At 33.3% G+C, this 23,556-nt stretch overlaps 1 protein-coding gene across 1 annotated transcript in view; it reads left to right on the forward strand.

Moving 5' to 3' along the window:
• The first annotated feature begins 14,785 nt into the window (after window positions 1-14,785).
• The window catches only part of LOC132700928 (uncharacterized), a 36,129-nt gene continuing 27,358 nt past the window's right edge, over window positions 14,786-23,556 (forward strand). Inside the window, exons 1-5 of the mRNA XM_060668524.1 lie at window positions 14,786-14,857; window positions 15,093-15,175; window positions 20,432-20,571; window positions 21,232-21,376; window positions 21,870-22,176. Of these exons, the coding sequence (XP_060524507.1) occupies window positions 14,786-14,857; window positions 15,093-15,175; window positions 20,432-20,571; window positions 21,232-21,376; window positions 21,870-22,176 (747 nt within the window). The remainder of the gene's footprint in view (window positions 14,858-15,092; window positions 15,176-20,431; window positions 20,572-21,231; window positions 21,377-21,869; window positions 22,177-23,556) is intronic.

A 23,556-nucleotide genomic window follows, 5' to 3' on the forward strand; every position in this document is an offset into this window, starting at 1 on the left:
AATTTTTCTTAAATTCGGTTAAATCTTTCGTGACAAAAGCGTGGCAAAAATGAATTTATTTTATTTCAACAGCCATGAGAACTTGAATCGGTTCGTATGAAATTATTGTACAAAGAAGAATGAACAACTAAAGCAACACTGATGTGAATTTGTATCAGTTCGAATGCTACCTTTCTAAAAACCAATAACCCCTTCAAGTAAACGAGAGATCGAGCAATCGCTGCAGTATACAGGCGTCAATTATCAATCTAAACGAAATGCTAACCAATTCAGGTCATGTGAATTTGTGGACACGTATTTAAATAATCACTTAAACTACTTTTGAATAGCAAAACGTCGATATCCCGAAGAACACAGGAGAAAAAAAAAATGTTCATAAATTGGAGCTTTTCACTACTACCGCATGCGCATGTCAGCATTTTTTACCCCTGTTAACAATTTCTAAAGCTCGCAAAGCAGGTCTTCTTGTTCTATATGGCAATTGGAGTTTTAACTTTACTTGCATGTTATACACTTGGTTATTGAGAATTATTTAATTGTAAATAGAACGACATTTTCATTACCAATCGAGAAATCTTTAATTTAAATTGAGAACTACAAACAGGGCCCACTTATAAACAAAAAATCACTTATAAGTGAGCTATTTTTCATGACAGATACCTACAGCCATACGTGATTGGAAAATGTTCTACACATTAATTTTTTAAGTCCCTAGTCGACTATCATTGCCATATGAAATTTTTTTTATTCATTTGTGGCAAAATGGGGAATTGTGAAAAAAAATGAGTAAGCTCTTGCATTGCTCAAAATGGCCTAAAATTGACGTCCCATATCTGGTTGGTGGTGATGAACTCATGCAACTTTTAACAACACAGAAGCTCCCAAAAACCAAAGATTACTTGAGTGGGGCAAAAATCCAATTTAAAATGTACTAAAAAACAAACTAATCAAGATGTAAAGGAGGCTTTTTATTAGTAAAAAAAGTGGGCTTTAAAGCGTACATCCTCTTACGTAACTGTTACGTACTGAGTAAGACTCTCCGTATAATTTTAAATTATTCTTGTAATCATTTGAGACAGAATGGCAGAAATTTTCTGAATTATCGCCTTCGAAGGTTTGGGACGCTGTTGGAACACCCTTTCCTTCAGGTTAAACAACCAAAGAAACAACATGCCTAGCAAATATATCTCTCAGAGCGCGAGCTGTATGGGTTGTTGCTCCATCGTGTATGATTCTCTAGCATCTCACAATACCGCGTTTAAAACTGGGGAACTGACTGACTGTGCACTAACTTGTAGAGCTGGGAGTTGAATTGGCTACGTAGGGTTTCGTAGTAACTCGGGTACTGCGCAGCAAAGATAAAGTTTTTACTAATTTTCAATTTCTTCTGTTGTTGCGATTAAAACTTCATTGACAGGGGTTAAAACTCGTCCATTCAATGGTTATATGACGATTCCATTTTTTTCAACTGTTGACCATTAGTAAACCCGAACAATCTTGCATTCACTGCAGTTCTGTCCACGGCGAACGTTACTAAAAACAATAGTAATTACTAACATCAATTTCCATGACAATCAGTTATATATTTATGTCAATCAAATATTTAAGCGTGTGCCTCTGATATACTATCAGACTTGTTTGATGAAATTAAGATTATACGAACAAAAATTCAAATATTTACCGGGAAGATTTTTAGATTTTGCTTTTCCAAATTTAACCATTGCTATAGAAATATTACCTACACTTTTTCTGCTTTATCACCCATTATAACTGAAAGCAAAATATGCGTGAAATAAGTAACAATAAAGGAAAGAAAAATTATGTCAGTTTTTTTCTAATACTTATTTGAGGAGGCCAATTAATAAATAGGTCAATAAATTAATAGGCATGAAAATGTTATATGTTTAGAAAAGGTCCATCCTAATTTTTTAAATCGTAGTCCATCTTTCAAACTGCCACTTTTGCATAGCTCATATTTAGATTAATTTCCGGGAAAGCGGTATTATATTTTCGAATTATGCTGAACTCCAAAACTTTTTTTATGAGATACTTCAACAAACTCGGCCCAGATATATATATCGGTTACCATAGCCCTTTCCATTTTTCGAAACCCGAATAAACCCCGGTTTCCGAACAACCCGCCTTTTTTTATTAATCCGTCGTAAAGACCTTTATTTTTATGTACATCATCAATCCGAAAGGCGGGCGATAATTTTTGCCCTCGGATTTAATAAAAAAAAGTGCTGTCTGTAAAATGCAGATAAGTTGGGAAGCATCTTGGCTGAAATTTTAATTTAGATTCAATTTTGAAAGTTCGCCGAGGCGATACTTTCCAATGGAAGTTTGTCGGTGGAGACATCGATTTATTTCAAGTACGCTTGAGAACATTCCGTTCACTTTACATCTCGAAATGGTGTCACACGAAATAGAATCGCAGAGGAAAACGAAAAATGACGCTCGTTTACTACGATTTTAATCCCAAAATATTTTCGAAATTGCGGTTCAATATTCCAACGAACTAATCTTCCAGGATTAAAATAAGCGAGCACGATGATACAAATGGTCTCTTTTTGATTTATAATTCAATTTCGCACTACAATATTGGTAAAAATCCCAAACTTTTGGATATTCAGTGATACGAAAATGCCAGCAAACTGCTATTATTTTATTACTTAACTTATACCAGAAGTGAAACCTTTAATAAAGCGAATAGTCTTAAAGTTTAGAACACAAATTAGCCATTGAGCAATTACATTCATAGGTGATTTATTCATAAAAAAATACAAAGTTTAAACTAACCAAAACTAATAAATTTTAGTAGTAGGGTTTGCTTACTTTTATATCCCCTGTCCTCCATCTTATTATCTTGTGATAACGAATTTATAAAAAAAAGGATGTAAAAAATATTAATTAGAGATCATTACTGTTAAGACGCATTTGTAACATGTTTAAGCTTTCAATATTGCTAGCCATGTCCACAGATAATAATAATCGTATTTGGCTAACATATATTATATTCTAGGATCTAAATAAATAAATGATAATATTGACTTCTAAGGATGCTAATATTAGGAAAGTATTTTAAATCATTTCCATTTTGTTTAATTTTTTCATAGAAAAAACAAGAAATTCTGTTAAACTAGTATTTACAAGAAACAAAATCTTAAAGCTAGTTTAGTAGTTACTTAATTGAAATATATTATGTACGTGCAAAAACCCAACCAAAATTAATCCAAATGAGGAAATTACAAAGTTTACCCACAACAAAATCATATGGGAAATACTACATTATGCAACAAGTGCGGTAAACGGCATCTGAGTCACGAGTTTATTTGGCACGAGCGGAGCGCACCGCAGCGAGTACTAATAAACCAGTGACTTAAAAAGTTTACCGAACGTGTTAATTATGTGATAGAATATGCTGATGAAATGCTAGCTTCAGTATTCCCAGTATCTGCAACGCGACGCTTGCATAAAAACTTTATATATATAACAACTTTGTACTTTGCGTTCAGTTCTCCTTGTAGCAGGTTAAATAAAACCTCGTAGTTCTGTTTGTAAAACAAAAAAAGTGTTTTTTAAAAACGAGATCCTTCGTTCGAAAACTTTAACTGGCGCAGTCGGTAGGATTTGGGGTAGTTTTCGGTCAAAGCCACGTCATCGGGACGATTTGATCGCGAAACGTGGGTTTCAACCCTTAGACTCCAAAACGAACCTGTGATAGACTGTCTGACAAACCCAACGTGATTGAGTTCGACTGAGGGCAAGGAAGGCAAGAAATCACCCCCGCAAGCAGTGCTACGCAAGGAAAATTCCAATAGGAAGAATAGGCTGACGACTAAGAGAAATCAAGGTTAGTGCCCAAAATTCCTATTGTTCTCCTTTCATCTTCCCTGGTTAGGACGGTGGAAATAATTTTAAGGATTCTTAGTTTTAAGTTCAATTTTAAGAAATTTCAAAATCAATTAAATTTATGAACGAAGATAGAGACGTCGACAATTTAAGTGCGTTTTTTTACTTCGTTAAATTTAGTGGAAAAGAAAGTAGAGAATAGTCAAATCAATTTGAAAATGAATTCTAATCAATCGTCGAATTCAGGTGTAAATTACACTTTGTTAAAAATGTTTATAGATAGTATTCTGCCATATAATGGTGATTCCAACACTTTAAATAGTTTTCTATCAGCTGGAGATTTCCTTTTTGATACATATGGTCAAGGAAACGACGAAATTTTAAAACAATATTTGTTAAGAACTATAAGAATGAAACTTGTTGATCGCGCACAAATTCTAGTAGGCTGTAGAATGAAGTTAGTAACGTGGGACAATATTAAAGGAGCTTTGTTAAATTGTTTTGGCGATAGACGAAATTTAGAATGTTTAGAACAGGATTTGTTTATGGCCACCCCCTTTAAAAATGAACATCCTTTAGATTTCGGGAAAAGATTACAAGTTTTAAGAAGTATCCTTGCTCAAAAAATGAATGCATTTCCTGCCGATACTATGGATAATGCAAGCAAAGTAATTCATTTACGTCAATACGATCAAATTTGTTTAAGGACGTTTATTTGAGGATTACCAGGACAATTACAAAGTATTATAAGACTTAAAAATCCAAGCTGTATAGAATTAGCTATGACCCAAATTATTGAAGGGGAAAATTTGCAATATACACAAAATATCTTCAGAACTCCAATTCAATCAAAAGTTTTGCCTAATACTTCTATCGAACCCGTTAAACAATTTTCACAAAATCCAAATTATTTTAGTAACCAAAATTTTAATTATGTACAACCGATTCGCCCTACAAATTATTTTCAAAACAATAATCACCATAATCAAAATTTTAGAATTAGGCATGATCAAAATCAGTTTACTCCCCAGACTAATAGTTTTCCCAGAGGTCCAATTAATATGCCTCAACCACGCGAAGTTCCAAGAAATTTTCCTACAAATAGGCAAGTTTTTGGCCCACCTAAAAACGTATTTAAACCGACAGGTCAGGTACCTAACAATAAACCCGAACCTATGTCAACAAGAACAAACTATACTATACCACGTCAAAATAATCAAATTAACCATTTCAAACCTACTGGCCCTAGAAATTTTATTTCGCAAGAATTATACCAAATCGACGAAAGTAACGCGGTACAAACAGATGAAACATCTGCGGTATTTCAAAATGAAAATATTCACCAAGAGGAATACTCTGAAACTGAATTTTCAAATCAAACTGAATACTTTAATGACACTCAAAATTTTGACGAACACCCTGAAATTGAAAATCAAATCTCTCAAAATTTTACAATAACGAGCCAATGCGACTCAACGAAATGACATTAGAAATGTATACAGAAATTAATAATAGTTTACCGTACATCCAGATTAAAGAACCCGCAATTAAACTTTTAATTGATACTGGTTGTTTTCACTCGATTCTTCGACCTTCCATTGCAGAAAAATTTTATTATGAAAAAATATATCATTCCCCAACTATTATTAAAACAGGAACTGGTGAAAAGGAAACTCTATTTAAAGCAGATATTCCGGCTTTCCCAGAATTAAAGGCTAATACCAACCTATCTTTTATTCTTTTTGACTTTCATAAATTTTTTGACGGTATAATAGGATTAAACGACCTAAAACGTTTTAATTTTTCTATCGATCTTGTCAATAAACAATTAAGGAATAATACAACTAATATACCAATTTTATTTAGACAACCACAAAACGAAATATATTGTATTACTGTGAATGCACACGAAATTGTTAACGTAAGAATTCCAGTAACACAAAACAATGATGTTATTATTCCCGAGCAAGTCATTGAAGGTCTCTATTTTCCAGAAACACTTACTACTGCAAAAAATGGTTTTGCGCAAAGAGAAGTTTTTAATTACACTGAGAAAAATATAACGTTAAATTTCCCACAACCTCTAAATGTTTTATCTTTTCCGGACTTTCATAAAGAAAATTTTGAACTTTTTAATTTAGAACACATCTTACCAAAACATAAAGAACAATTTAGTAAATGCGACATTTCCAAAATAATTCGTTGCGAACATTTAAATTTGGAACAAAAATCTGCTATAATAAGGCTTTGTAAAGAATATAACGATATTTTCCATCATGAAAACAAAAAGTTAACATTCACCAATAAAATCAAACATTGTATAAGAACAACGGATGAATTGTCTGTATACACTAAATCATATAGATACCCCTTTATCCATAAAGAGGAAGTTCAACGGCAAATGAACAAAATGTTAGACGACGGCATCATTAGACATAGCCAAAGCCCTTGGAGCAGCCCCATTTGGATAGTCTCGAAGAAACCTGACGCCAGCGGTAAGCAAAAATGGAGGATTGTTTGTGACTTTCGTAAGGTAAATGAGAAAACGATAGACGACCGCTATCCATTGCCTAATATAAATGATATACTCGATAAATTGGGACGGTGTAATTATTTTTCAACTATCGATCTTTCATCTGGTTTTCATCAGATCGAAATGGATCCGGAATCAATTGAAAAAACAGCTTTTAGTATCGAGAATGGTCATTTTGAGTTTGTTAGAATGCCTTTCGGATTGAAAAATGCCCCCGCGACATTCCAGCGCGTCATGGATAATGTTTTGCGTGATGTACAGGGAAAGGTTTGTCTAGTATACATGGACGATATCATAGTATTTTCGTCATCCCTAGAAGAACACATCAAACATCTTAAACTTGTTTTCCAAAAACTGCGACAAGCTAGACTCAAAATTCAACTAGATAAAACGGAATTCCTACGAACCGAAGTAGAATTTTTGGGTCATATAATAACAAAAAACGGAATTAAACCGAATCCCAAGAAAATTATTGCAATCCAGAAATTTCCTGTACCGAAAACAGCAAAAGACATAAAATGCTTTCTAGGCCTTCTAGAATCCTATAGAAGATTTATTAACGGATTTGCAAAACTCACCAAGCCATTCACAAATTGCCTAAAGAAAGGAGCGACCATCAAACACACGCCAGAATTTCTAGAAGCATTCGATCTTTGTAAAAATATCTTGTGCAATGATCCAATACTACAATATCCAGATTTCGAAAAACCTTTTATATTGACAACGGACGCCTCTAATGTTTCTATAGGAGCGGTTCTCAGCCAAGGAAAAATTGGTAGTGATCTTCCCATAGCCTTTGCCTCTAGGACATTGAATCCGGCTGAAAGCAATTACTCAACCATAGAGAAAGAATTATTAGCAATCGTGTGGTCAACAAAATATTTCCGACCATATTTATTTGGCCGAAAATTTGTGATAGTTACCGATCACAAACCTCTACAATGCCTGTTTAATATGAAAGAACCAAATTCCAGATTGCTAAGATGGCGACTAAAACTGGAAGAGTTTGATTACACAGTTCATTATAAGAAGGGCAAATTGAACACTAACGCTGATGCCCTGTCACGCATCGAACTAAATATGATAGATAAAGAGTCACTTTTCGGAAATCCTGGAGATATTAATGAAGATATCGATAAATACATACATGAAGAAGATCAAAATATAAGCCTTGAACAATTGGAACAAATTGAAGACGTGTTTAACCCTCTAGAAAATGTAAACATTCCAAAAATTAATATCATCTCGGACATTCAACTTAAACCGCCAAATATTCCTAATACTGGTGAGACAGTACACTCAGCAGCTGAAGATCCAATATTAAATATACCAATTACCGAAAATATTTTAAATACTTACTCTAATCAAATAATATTTAACCAAAAAACAAACGGTCGTTATCATGTGATTAGGAGTTTCAAAATAAATCTAGATTTTCTGTTTATTTAAGTCAGAACTATCAAAATGAAATAATTAAATTCTTTTTAAATTATTTGGATCCAACAAAAATGTACTGCCTTTATGTACAAAACACCGAAATAGATTTAAATCGAGAACTATCTGTTTTGTTACCAAATACATTTAAAAACCATGCTTACAAATTGGTAATATCGAAAACTCTTTTAACGGACGTCACTGACAGGACAAAACAAAAAGACCTAATTGCATATCATCATGAAAAAACCTGTCATCGAGGAATTAATGAAAGCCTAATAGCATTAAAAAGGCTCTATTATTGGCCAAATATGAAAACTGACCTAACTGAATATATTAATAATTGTGACACGTGCCAACAAACAAAATATGATCGACATCCACCAAAATTAAAGTTTATGTTGACACCGACCCCTTCTGAACCATTAGAATCCATCCATATGGATACTTTTCAAATATGTAACGTAAAATTTCTTACAATTATTTTCACGGTACGCCCAAGCTTATCCATTAGAACCCGCTTGCACAGCAATTGCTATCTTAGACGGTTTAGCGACCTTTATAAGTCATCACGGCCTACCTCAACAAATAACGTGTGATAGTGGTAGGGAATTTAAAACGTCTTTGCTTTTAGATTTCTGTAAATTGCATAAAATTGCAATTCATTTTACAACTCCCGGCAATTCTAATAGTAATAGTCCAATAGAGAGATTTCACTCTACTGTTGTTGAATTATATAGGGTACTAAAATTTAAAGAACCTAAAGAAGCCCCTAAAAATTTAATAAAATACGCAATTATAGGTTACAATTCATCAATGCATAGCGTAACAAAACAAAAACCTTTTGACGTTATTAATGGAAAAGTAAACGGTTTAGATCCCTTTGATTTAACGGATGAAATCATTGTAAATAATTATATCGCAGATAGACGTGAAAGACTAAAAACTATCTATCAACAAATTTACGAAACATCGTTAGAAACAAAAACACGTTTAAATGAAAAACAAAACGAAAAACGAGAAAATCCACCTTGAATGAAACAAAATACAAAGGTTTACGTTACTGACAAAACAGCAAAACATAGTAAGTACAAACCCAGAAGAAAACCTGTTATTATAGATCAAGATATTGGGAATAAAATTATTACAAAAAATTAAAAAATAATTCATAAATCTCAGATCCAAAAACCTAAAGCTTTTTCTTCTTCGCAGGTTAATGAACCGGACAACGCTGTTCCTTCTTGCAGCTACGCTGTTATTAGTGATAGCGAATAATGAATGATATTGAAGTTATCCCAATTAAAACACCACTTCTCCCCTTCCGCTTAGGAAATGCTCGAATAATTCAATATCAACATACATTTTTGCATTTTGTAGAAACATCTCAAATTTTTAATCAATTACGTAATTTAGAATACGCTTACGCTGTAATCTCAAAATCATTAAACTATACAAATAAACATAATTATCAGAATGTACACTATATTAATGGAAATAATTTACTTAATAATGTTCGATATTTAATTACTCAAGTAAAATTTAAACTTGGTAACATAAAACCTAATAACCGTATAAAAAGAGGTTTAATAAATGTTGTAGGTAAACTATCGAAATGGCTTTTTGGCACTCTCGATTCAGAGGATGGACAAAAATACGATAAAATTATCACAGAACTTGTGCGTAGTAAACATTCATCTGACATCCAACTAAAAAAACATATAGACATTTTTGAATATAATTCAAATAAAACCATTACTGACATAACTACTTTCATTAAGGCTCAAAATACACTAATGCAAATTATTCTAAATTGCCAAAGTTTTATAACTTTTTTGGATAATTTAGAAAATGCCATTACATTTGCGAAATTAAACACATTACATCCTGTAGTAATATCGGCGGCTGAATTAGAACAAATAATTTTTAAATTGACTGTTCTTTATGGTGATAATCAAATTCTAATTTTTGAAAATCAAAATAATTATTATCAGTTAGCAAACTTACAAGTTAAATTTACAAAAGATAAAATAATTTTTGCCGTCCATATTCCGATTTTTCTTAAAGATATTTTTGAAATATTCCACCTGTTCCCAGTACCTGTGAATCACTCCTTAATTATACCTAATTCACCCTACCTAATATTGGGCACTGACATGCAACAATATCAAGAATCAATCTGCCCAATCATTGAAGACACCTACGTTTGCGAAAATCAACTTACCCAGCCCATCGGTGATTGTGTGACAACCCTCATTAAATATGCCGAAAACAAAAATTGCCACGTAGTCAATGTAAATGTTTCAACGCATATAATACGACCAATCACTAGTAGATTTGTTTTGATAATACCATCGGAACAGAAACTTAAATTACAAATGAATTGTCAAAACATAGAAATAGCTTTTATTGAAGAAGCCTGCCTAATCAATGTTCCATATAATTGTGGTATAAGTACCCAAAATACTGAGCTTTGGAATAAAGAAAAAATTTTTAAAGCAAACCCATTCTCACTGCCACCCATTAAAATTGAAAATATGGAACATCACGATGTAAAGTACCAGCCACTCCAACTACAATCGATTGATCTCAATACGATCAAAAAACTACGAGAAGCTGCGAAATCATCGATCCCCGACATTGGTTATGAAATTCATCCAGTCACTTGGAGTCTCGCCACTTCAACAGAAATGATGTTTATTTGAATCTTGTTAATAGTTATAGCATGGAAAATCTACAAGAGCCATTTGCTGCAAGATTCCAAGAAAACCAAGAACGACTAGTCTTCCGAAAACAACCCTTCGTCCCTGTTGTTTTCCACTTCGGAGGGAGGAATTATGTGATAGAATATGCTGATGAAATGCTAGCTTCAGTATTCCCAGTATCTGCGACGCAACGCTTGCATAAAAACTTTATATATATAACAACTTTGTACTTTGCGTTCAGTTCTCCTTGTAGCAGGTTAAATAAAACCTCGTAGTTCTGTTTGTAAAACAAAAAAAGTGTTTTTTAAAAACGAGATCCTTCGTTCGAAAACTTTAACTTGTTGCACACTATACTTTTTCTAGGATCTTTGGTTTTTGAGCACATTTTTGCAAAAACAATATGAATACATTCACTGACATGATCTTCATTATTGACAAACATCAAAATTCAAGCCGTGCGGTAAAATCTTCGAAAAGATTCAATTGCTCCCAAACTGGTGAGGTAATATCCCGGAAATATCCGAACGGGATCGGATCTGGACAAACATTTATGCGGTAAAGTGAGACTTTCCGCACGCTAGATCTATGCATGTGTTTTACAGAAGGAAGTAGAAAAACGATCTAATGTACATGTTAAGGATTGATATTAGGGAGACTGTATAGTAAGTATAAATGTGGAGGACCATATTTTCAAACATTGTAGGATAGGTGGCAGAAGAAAGGGCTTCGTAGATAACATCTTAATTCATTAGACGATAATTTCAGATACAGAAGGCTATCAAAGATCAGATTGTCAAAAAATCTAATAATTCCACTGACACTGAGCAATCACTTTCTGATTTTGCATGCAGATAAATAATTTGCTTACATTTTACGTTTATAGTACTTTCGACATAAACAAAAACAAAAATACGAAAACGCAGAATTGCTTTCAGCTGTCTAGAAAATCCGAGTAGCCAAAATGGAAACAAAAGAAACGCAACAAAGCTTCTAATGAACGTGACGTTAAAATTAAAGTTAAATCTCCCTGATTTCGCCTCCCGCGTTTATTGTTCGACTAGCTTCTTCGTTTAATTAAAATAAAAGCAATTATTTTTAAAGAAGTATCGCATTCTCGAAATTAATGACAGCTTATTCCTCGAAACTGAACCTAAATAACACCGCGTCGAAGTTAGTGTAAGCATTAACTTTAAATTCTAACTCTAACGAAAAATGAAAATACACTTACCAACAAAGTTAGTTTTTTTTTTTAATTAAAAAAACTTATTAATTGTGAAAAGCACGCATACGTGCTATTTATATAAAGAAGAAAGTACCATACATTTATAAGAAAGCGTAATACTAGCGTATTTGCTACAAAAATAAAATTATTAATGTGAATGAAAAACGAAATGAAGAGAAAAGAAAAAAGAATGGACCCCCAGTTTTTATGAGATATTTAGTCAAATTCGAAAAGAATCCTCAAAGATTTTCATCGTTGTGACAAGAAAAAATGAAAATGAGTGCAGTTTTGATACTATGGAAGCTATAATTAAATACACTTTATGTATTAACTTTATAAACAGGTTGGGGATTACCAATAATGAAGACAAATCAATAACTTGCGGATATTGCGTGCTGTTTTTCATAGGCCGCCAACATTATTAAGGTGGTTTTTATTAAATACTCTGTTATTTTACTCGCCCTTCTCCTTTGCGCTGCTCTTGCCAAAAATATATCTTATCAAAAATTAATCGCCCTCTATAATAACAAAATTGTATCTCCAAAATCACTTTCAATCTCCCCGAACGATATCAAAATAATCCGCGAACAAATTCCGTTCAAGTTTCAGAATTCCTTCGTATTTTAAATTCTTTGAGATCTCCATCCCGCAGCAGACTGATCAATCCCGACTGACTAATTCCTAAAAGTTCTTTGGGATTTAGTTCAGCAGTAAGTAGACAGTAATGGCACGTAATACGGCTCAAAGGATGAGGCTGAAAAGATTAAAGTACGAAAATTGTAATTTGTGGCCATCCCGCTCAACAATACTGGGAGCAAAGGCAATAAATTCTCAAAATTTCTCTCGCGTGCGTCGGAAAGGCCATGCAACAAACATCTATCTAGATAACGTGTCAACTAAAAGGAATAATTTCAAGTAGAATATAATTAACATTTAACACAATTAACATTTCCTTTCATGGGTTTTTTTAGTTTTGGGAACAGGAAAAAGTGGCAGGGGGCCATATCCGGTGAATATGGTGGCTGAGACATGATTGTGGTTTTGTTTTTGGTCAAAAAGTTAGACACAAGCAACGATGTGTGAGCAGGAGCATTATGGTGATGCGAAACCCACGAATTGTTTTCCCACAAATACGGACGATTTCTTCGTATTAGCTTCGCAAACGGTACATAATTTCAAGGTAATACTGTTTATTGATAGTATGACTTTGTGGTGAAAACTCTTGATGTACTACGTCACGATAACCAAAAAAACAGTAATCAAAACCTGGACATTTGATCGAACTTGACGTGCTTTATTCGGTCTTCGCGATTCAGGGTTTTTCCATTGGGATGACTGGGCTTTAGTTTCGACATCATAGCCATATACCCCTATACAGCTCTTAAACGATGTGCCTTCGACGGTCCTTTTGTTCAAAATTAAGCGGTTTCGGAACAAATTTTGCTGCTACACGTTTTATGTCCAAAACTTCGGAAAAAATTGCATGATACGAGCCAATAGAGATGCCGACATCTTCAGAAGCTTCTCTAATAGTGGTTTGACGATTTTTCAACACCACTTCTTCAATGTTTTCATCAATTATTGACGTGCTGGAGCGTCAAGAGCGAGGTTCGTCATCGGCGTTTTCTCGGTCATCTTGGAACAGCTGGTACCACTTATAAACATTTTTTTGCTCAAAGTAGATTCACCAAATGCGGTCGTCAATATTTCAAGTGTATACCACAGCACTGTATACCATATTTTGCACTAAACTTTATGTTAATTCTTTGTTCCAGTTAGGGAAATATGTGCCAACATAACAAAAAAAAATATCAAAGATCGAATGTACGTAGCCCGGCCAATTACAAAAGTCACCTTACTTTTTGCACACGCCTCGTATATCGTGAAGCACTCGTTTTTTATTTAACTAAGCTCTATTTCTAAAAAACTCTACTACAAAACCGTTAAGTAATGGATGTGGGGTAATAAAGATGACTAGACAACGGGGAATGGCAGAAATCCCAAAATGGAAATGAAATTTTCAATATAACATATAACTTACTTATCCTAGACCTAAGAAATCATGCGGTAAAACAGCGAAGATCTCATAGAATTTTTAATTAATTGCATACAACATGTTAAGAAAATACTGTCCCTTGACTGGACTGGTTAGTTTTGTGTTGCAGTTTTTTAAGTTGAAAGTTAAAAAAATATGTTAGTCTGTCAAATTTAAGATCGTTTATAAAGATGTTTCTTAATCTCCTTGGGTTGTTTTAATTTTCTTATACTTACTTCTTTTTGTGTGCCGCTGGTCATTTCATTATATTCTTTGTTTTTGTTGTTTTTGTTTATTATTTGTTTGTTAAGATATCTGCAGAAATGAAATTCGAAGAAACAGTGTAAATTGTTATAAGATATTTTCAAAATAAATCTATAGAGAGACACCAATGAAATATCGATTTCATATTTTTCGTATTATGGATAAGGAGATACAAAGCATCCTAACCCAATCCAATATGTAACAAAATTAGAAATATGTTATTTAATGGTTTTCAAGATTGGTACTCCGATTTCACTGAAATTGATTATATAATGGCATTAAATATGGCACTGAAAATATACAGAAACCTTTGAAAGAGTGCTATATTAAAAATTATTCAAAGTAGCTGTGTGATGTCAAAAACTGTGATGAAGAAGGACATATCGTGGTATTCAAAACCGTAATATATACCTTTTATCACATTTATTTCATTTAAAAAAAACTGGGAACTAGAAATTAATTCAAAACAAGCAGTTTTTCAGTATCTTCCTTTATCCGCATTGGTTACTTTTTTGAATTCTGGCATATCAAAAACGAAAACCAGTAAAGTCAGAACTATAATTTATTATGTTGTTGTGTTTGTCAGCATTGCAAAAAGTTGCCTACCGAAAGCAAGGAGAAAAGAAAACACCGTAATAATGGTAACATTAAAAATTACTACGGTAGAATTAATAAAAAAAACTTAAGTAAGTCGGAATCAGAACATGATCAGAGAGAAACAGAGACGAAAAGGCGACTGAAATATGCAGCCTCCATCGCAAGAAGTTGCTTCGTTTTATGAAAGCGAAGCGCCGGTCCTTGAGCAGTCAGTCAAAGTAAAACCGGGTAGCTTGAAAATATAAATAGTGAACTGATATAAATAGAAATATAAATTATTAGTCGAATTGAATGATATAAATTTTCTGGTCCGTTAAGTTCTACTTGAAACGACTTGTTTAATTTTTCAATTTCACCCTTTCCATTGACAAACCCGAATCGATTTTTTCCGAATTGAAGACGAACAAAATTGTGGCGCTTACTTCGATTGGCATTAGGAAATCTTTTTTATAGTGTTCCCATTCCGATGCTCTGGAAACTTTGTTTTTATTGACGAAATTTCCAACTAGCGATAAGTCAGCATTGGGAATGCAAATGTAAGTTCGGTGGCATTTTTATCGCTTGTCAAGTTCGATTTGTATTTGCAACTTTTTATCTGCCCTGACCCGATTCCGATTTATATTGCGCGATATCGATGCGGCACACGTAAAATGGTCAGTTTTGACCCCAAGGACAATTTGTATCAGGTAAAAAGAAAGGCAGATTGCCAAGCGCTCGTGCGGAAACTACGGCATCGTTAGATGGGTTTGCAAAACCTGCAGTGTTTCGGGTTATTTTTATGTTTGCTGTATAAGAAACCCCAAAGAATACAATTTGCCATGCCGTTTTTGTTTAATATTTTCAAAATTATTTCGGAAATTTATTTCTGACAATTGCGTCTTAATTTGTTAAGCTGCCTCATAAATTTGGCATATATATATATATATATATATATATATATATATATATATATATATATATATATATATATATATATATATATATATATATATATATATATGATGACACTTTATTCCGGGATATCATCCGTTCGCTCGTTGAACTCCGACTGGAATCCTGCAAATTCTGCATCCGACTGGAATCCTGCAGACGTTTCGCCAAAATCTCACTTGGCATCTTCAATGCTCGCGCTCCGAAAACACTTCGAACACTCGGAGCGCGAGCATTGAAGATGCCAAGTGAGATTTTGGCGAAACGTCTGCAGGATTCCAGTCGGATGCAGGATTTGCAGGATTCCAATCGGATGCAGGATTCCAGTCGGAGTTCAACTAGCGAACGGATGATATCCCGGAATATAGTGTTATCACATTTTTCCATCCGTGAATCAATACGTGAGAATATATATATATATATATATATATATATATATATATATATATATATATATATATATATATATATATATATAAGGTGATTCACTCAACAAATTTCGTTTTCACAAGTGCAAGGGAAATGGGTAGACAAAGGAATGGAATGTGAATGCTAAACTAAACGTCTTAGCTTTCATTAGCAAAACAGGGTGGTAAATTTTCTGAAAAAAAAAAAAGTTTTTTGTTTTATCTAAGAAACTATTGTAGATATCTACCTGAAAATAGGAAAATGTATTGTGCATCGAAAGCTATTTCATATAGTATCTCATATTTATGAGAAAAAAAGTTAGGCCACTGAAATTTTTTCAGATAAATGTTTTCTTTATATAGTCGAGTTCTGTATGAAAGTAACATTTTGGTTTTTGTTATAAAATGCATTAATAAAATGACTTCATTTCGTTAGAATATTTTTTGAAGATACAAGTCTAGTTAGCTTGGAATAGATTATAATTTATTATTATTATTTATCATTATTCGTTTTGCTTTCATTGAATCAAAGTTTTTTAAAATGAGCTCAAGCATTGCTCCATTTACTATTGACACGTCATTAAGGAATACCTTGTATATGTATGGACATATTGTGGGGAAACAAAAAGTTCATCACGATAAACTAATGACATATGATGCGTTCTTTGGAAAAAAAATTGGCGTTCCTGCCTCAATAACATAAACATAAATATTAGAAGAAATTGTAATTGTAATAAATCGGTGTAGGTGGATGTTAAATCTACATTTTTATTGAGTATTTCAATTGGTAATAAAATAGAGTTTTCCAGTATAAATTCCACAAATGCCACCAGTTTTCGGGAAGATTTGTATTTATCACAATACTTCTTTGTTAGTTCTCTAGAACTTTTAACAAGAATCGCCTTTGTCTATTATTACCATTCAGAATATTTATCCGTTATCTTTTTTTAATTGGAAAATGCTTATCTGAAACATATTTTTCTTATAACGGTCAAATTTTTGAACAAATGTCGGGAACAGCTACCGGTTTTCCACTATCACCAGTCATCGCGAATATATTTATTGAATCCTTTGAGAAGAAAGCTCTCGACACTTTTCATCTAAAACCAAAATTATGGAAACGGTACGTCGATGTTATTTGGCCTCATGGTTAAGAAACCCTAGTAGATTTTCTTAGACATTTAAACTCTATACACCCTAACATACGTTTTAGCATTGAGTTGGAAACTAATAATAACCTTCCATTCTTAGATATTCTGATCAATATAAAATCAGACCTAACATTGGGTCATTGTCTTTACAGAAAACCTACGTACACAGACCGATATCATAATGAATGTTCACATGACCATCCGACCCAAAAATCATCGGTTATGAACTGTTTACAGAGCCGTAAAACTATCTCAGTCCGAGGCACTGAACCCAGAATTAAAACACCTTACCTCTGCTCTTCTCTATAATAATTTCTACATTAAAGATATTAAGCGTTCCATCAAAAAATACACTTCACCACAACCTTCCAATAGCAATGAAGCCGCAAGCAATCTTACACTGGCAACCATATATCCAAAGTTCAAAAGAAGTATAAAGTCAAAACCAGATTTACCACTTGTCCAAAAATCTCCGAACACAATCACGAAACCGGACATCAAATTTTATTTGATAAAACTAAAATTCTTGCATGTAATCAATTCTTCTACCAACGAAAAATCCGAGAGGCTATAGAAGTATAGTTTCACCAATATGAGAATCAGTCATCCGAGACGGTGTTTATGGCCCTCATTTTGCTCTGCCTCCCTCAAACAATATATAAGCCGGTACAGAGTAAAATGCGAGCCAGTTTTAGTCAAGCTCTGAAGAAACCAACAGGATGATTGGCGAAACGTCAGCAAGTTCCACTCAGCCGATGCAGGAGGAATCCAGGAGTTTTGTAAAAAGTATTACAGTAGCCGGGGGAGTTTCTTTGAAAAATGTTTCATGTCTTTCTATCTTTGAATTACAAATTCGAATCTTCCTTAGCTACAAAAAAGGCCCTCCAGACTCCCAGTTATCACGAATTCAAATTTGGAAAACACAACATAAAAAAAGTCAATTACAAACTATTTACACCCATATAGATAAACGGAAAAATATGATTCTCACAAATAGAGAAATCAGAAATAATTTTAAACTTACTTGTGGAGTCTCTCCATGTTAGCAAAGTTTTTGATGTTCAGTCAAATAAAGAGTTTCCCAGGCAACAGGCTATAATATTCCGAAATAAGCTGAATAACTAAACTGGAATGATTTTACCTGCTTTGAAGTTTATTTGTACGTAAAAAAACAACAATAAAATGGAAAAAGCTCTTGCATCCGCTTCATATAATATACATTCTACACTTAACGCTTAAACAGACAAGTAGAAAAATAAAAACAGAATGATTTTAACATTATGAAAATAGTAACTTAAATAATAATATATCGAAAGTGTTTAGTTAAAAATTTAATACATTTTGTTACAAATTTAATACAATAGAATAACGACGAACTTTTTTTTTTACTTTTTTGATGAACTGGTGAGGTTAAACGGATGGTTTTGTTAAATTAATTCCGAATTAGTTGTTTAATCGAAAAGAATCATCAGTATTTTTAAAAGAAAATTATTTGTTTCCAAACTAACTTTTTGCATAGTTAGTATCAATCCAAAATTGTTTGGCAAAGTTTGCCATTTATTATTTTTCCAACTTCAAACTTATATATAATTCAATTAATAGTTGAAGCAGATTGTGTATAATGTACTTTCTGTAAGATCATCTTAATAAACTGAAAAGTAAAGGACGTTGTGTCTTGCTGCAAATTAATTAAGCTCACTCTGTTTTGTTGCTCGTAGCATTGACAGCTGTCGTGCGTAAAACAAGATTAGTGTTTCGGTTACGGGCTTCAGATTTCTTTGCATTTTCGAATTGTCAATCAGACTCTGTTTTCAAAGCCCGGTTTCGTTCCTTTTTGCCTTTAGCCGCCCCAGTCGTATTGCTTTCCTCCCCGTATAAAATCCACGATCGACCCTAAGAGTTCCTTTTTAAACAAACGAAATCCTCTGATCGAATCGAGACGATCGTCCGTAAATTGGATATTGACCAGAATATCAAAGTCCCCTAAATGGATACATTCGTGGCTCAATTTCGATGTTTCTTTGGAAGCTTCTTTTGGAATTAAACTTCTCTTTATTACATTGATAGATTCTCGTGGCAGAACGAAGCAATCAACAATGCCGCAACTCAATCGAAACTTAAAATGAGCTCAAAACGTTTTATTAATTAAACTGCTTTCTTTGCATTTAATTAATTTGACTAATTACCCTCTTTTAATTAGAAATGCAAATGCATCTTCATCTTCTGTGAAAAAAATTGTTATAAATTTATGGAGAAAAGACCGATTCATAGGAAATAAATTCCCGCCCTGGCTGTCTAAAAAAATCAACTCTTCTTGAGAAAGCGCCCTTAGTTAGGAAACTAAGGAATAACCCGGAGTTAAGTGCCCATCGATTAGACCCGGCACTCAAGGATGCTCTATGAAAGAATCGATCAACTGTGAGAAACTGTTTACATAGACTTGGGTACAATAGTCGAGAAAAAAAAAACCTTCCAATTCAGAGGGTCGAGAGGTTTCAACGGGATAATGATTCGAAATATTTGGATATACTAGCGCAGGGATAATTAAATATTATATAATATGCAGGGACTTTCAAAACAAATGGAAAAACAAACTTAAAAATAAAACGTAGTGTTGGGTCAAAAGTCAACCACTAGAAAATATCGCGCTGTAGGTGGAGCCACTTTCTTGGACCCAACGTTTATATAAAACACTACCCGTTATTTTAAACAAAGAATTACCGCATTTAATTTTTTGGATTCGTTTTGATATAACTTTCGGCTGCAATTGGCTACCAGTTCTCAGTCATCAGATATTAATCCAATCATCATCAAGTTTGATACGGACAGAGGCTAAGGTTCGGATTACAAAAAATCAAGAAATATCTCCCTCCCTCCCTCCCTCCCCCCCCCCCTCTCTCTCTCGCTCTCTCCCTTTCTCTCTCTCTAATATGATTAAGTATCTAAGAGCTATAATAAAGCCTAACCCACATAATATTATGTTTTCAAAATACATTTTACCAACACAAATATTCATTCTAGTTATTTATCTGTGTGTAATTTAATTAAAACTCACAAAAATTAAAGACTGCAATAAATTTACTAAAAATCATATCCGTTAGGAGACTTTTTTGATAGATTGCACATATCCATGTATCAACATGAAATAGAACGCTATTTTTAACAATGACTATTGAACCATCATAATCATAGGCGGCCGTGGCGTGTGAAAATGTCATTTGTGAAGTTTAACACTGACATTCGTTTTTCTTTACGACGGATGAGTTTTAATGAATTGAAAATCGTTTTAATATCCACGCATTAGAACTCGACATATAATGGATCCCTTTGATCGAGAACTTCGACCCATTAGTGAAATTCCACCGACATACAGAAGTGTATTTGCCGGATATCCAACATTCAACCGCATTCAGTCTGCTGTTCTCGATGAAGTGCTTCAGACTGGTAAGTGCTTTTCAAATAACGTACAACTCAATGCTAATAAAGGTAAAACATTGTGTTTTGACTTCGACAATTTGGTTCGAAGCTGGTTGTTATAAACGTAAACTATTGTGTTTTGGCTCCGACAATTTGGGTAGTGTTTGATCGTTATATTTGAAGCAATAAAGTTATTTCAAAATTATTCCAAAGCAAAGGCTTATTTGCTAATCAATTTATTTATTATATTTTAATTTTATTTCACACTTTTAGTTGGCATATAATTCGGTAGCACAGAGGTTTGCTGTCCTTTTCCCCAAAGTTAATTTGGAATTATTGGTATTGGTATAGGGGACAGTTTACCTCCGCATTTTTGAATTGATTCTTATTCTAGGTACATGATTGATATCCCAGATACCTATACAATTTCTTAAATTAAAAATCCTAAAACCAAATTGACAATTGCCAAAATTGGAGGAATATCTAAAATATTACATGGATATTAATATTCAAATACGGCGGCAAATAAAAATTCAAAACTCTTCTCATAACGCTGAACGCGAAAGAATTTTCTCGTTTTTCATGAGTTTCCTAACGTTCCTTCCAATATACAATAATGTTTCTAGTATGCTATCAAAGAACGCAAAACAAACAAAACACTAGTCCTGCTTTTTTATATTTTTTTAGACAAGTCGTTGGTTATATCCGCTCCGACAGGATCCGGAAAGACTGCTATTTTCGAAATGGCTATGATACGTGCTCTTTGTCAAAATGAAAGTTCGGCTTTTAGTGACTTAAGAATGGTATACAGTAAGTATAAAGCAGAAATTTCATGTTATCGTAAAACATTACGAAAAAAAATTGAAATTTCGAAAAATTCTAGATTAAAACATAGCCCGCCATGTTTGCGCATTAGAACTGATTCTTGGAATTTAAAATTACAAATATTGTCTACGACGTTTTGGCTGCAAACCGATATAATATGTCATTCTTGTCATGTTTAGGTGAATATTGACGAAGCAGAAAATAATGCTTTGTTTCGATTATATTCTTTTGGTAGTCTGTCAATGTTTTGAGTAGATCAATGTTTAAGAAGTTGTTACATTTTAGAAAACTTTAAAACTTACCTTTGAAATTTCGGATTCCTGTTGGTAGTCAAATTAGTAAGTTTCAATGATATAAAACATTCTGTAATCTCGTATAAAATGAAAGGCCACTAGCAACAAAATACAAAAAAAAATATTGATTGACTAAAGCTAGATCTGGGGTTAGTTTTAAAGTAAGCGATCATATTACCTCGAATTATTGTGTGAAAATTTCATTACAATCATTTCATTACAATATATTTCAGTTTCGCCAATGAAAGCTTTATGCCAAGAGAGACACTTAGATTGGAACAAAAAATTCTCTAGTTATGGGTTGAAAATAATATGCATTACAAGCGACTACGAAAATTTTAATATGCAGCTTATTTTCTCCAACCACATAATTCTGTGTACTCCGGAGAAATGGGATATTTTAACCCGGAAGTGGAGAGAGTATGGTCATTTCGTCCGACCTATAAACTTGTTCATGATAGATGAAGTGCACTTACTCAATGCCGACGTTAGAGGACCTACACTCGAAGTAGCGGTAAGCAATAAATAATTTGTAGCGTTAGAGTGGATTGATTGAATATCGTAAAACATTTCATTGATGGTCGATTAAGTAAACTCATTCTAGTACTCGTGTGGCATATTTATACGGTTCATTCCATTGTTCATAGCCTTAACATGCCTCGAGTTCTGTTAAATTAATGTATATAGCTTGTAATGGCGGTTTCCTGGATTATGGTCCTAATTTATTTCGCTATTGTGTTTTCACTCTTCACTATTGGATGCAACATTATTTGTAGTTGTCTATGACTTTTACCCATGACGCACCGAAGCCTCTAAAGGTTTTTGGTTGAAAAGCTGTTCGTTGGAACTTACAAAACATATAAGGGACGAAAATTAAAATTCCTTAATATTCATTATTCAGTTATTCATGCTTGACAAATAGTGGATAAATAAAGCAAAAAAACGACATGAAAAAAATATTTCGAAAAACTCGGCATTCGCGAACTTAAACAACGAAGTAATATCAAACGAAATAATGCGTTAAACCATTGATCCCCAAAGTGGTGTATATCGTCCCCCAGGGGCATATGACAGCCTGCCAGGAGTGTAGGTCAGCGGAAAAAAAATTGAGGGTTTATGAAATGAAAATGGGAGTCCACGATAGCGGATTTTAAAATACACTGATAGTATCTAGTTATTTGCATTATACAATGTTATAATATAAAGACATCTTATCTATAAAAGTATCTATAAAGTAAAAAAAATATTATATGTGTTTAGAAAATTGTGTTAGTGCTAAGATGTAGGCCTTCGCTGGCACATGCAAAAAAGTATCATCTTGTTACAAACATACGCGCTGTAAAATTTCTTGGCAATTTTTGTCTCAGAGCTTCGCGCACTTGCATAGACTTGTTCAATTCGTCGCTCTATAAATACGAATGTCAGACGAACGGTTATTTGTGAATTTGTCTGAAGAAAATGACGAACGCTTTCATCAATTACTCCTTTAGGCTGAACTAGGCTGGCTGTCTAAAGGCTTATCTTTGAGAAGATTTTTTGCACTTTTTCATCTAATTGAAACAAAGTCCATCCCATCAGCTTTTCATGTCAGAGTTAAACTAATGAAGCAAAATACAAGTACAAACGAAAAACAAAGTTCAGTTTAAAAACTGATACCAACAATCCTGGCTGCAAAAAAAACATACCCGTTACTTATCGGGTATTATAGAATATTGCGGAAAAATTTCCTTCCATTTCCATCGTCCTATCTTGTGGAAAAGGGGTTTAGACTGGACATAATTTGCCTAGGAGATTTAAGATTAAACCTTACGAAATTGAAGCCAAATGTTGATAATTTATTGTTAAAGAATCAGTTTCATCCATTTCACTAAAAACCTTTACTTATTGCTTAGTT

Source organism: Cylas formicarius, unplaced genomic scaffold, assembly GCF_029955315.1.
Source record: "Cylas formicarius isolate icCylForm1 unplaced genomic scaffold, icCylForm1.1 PGA_scaffold_4__25_contigs__length_36172078, whole genome shotgun sequence".
Lineage (NCBI taxonomy): Eukaryota > Metazoa > Arthropoda > Insecta > Coleoptera > Brentidae > Cylas > Cylas formicarius.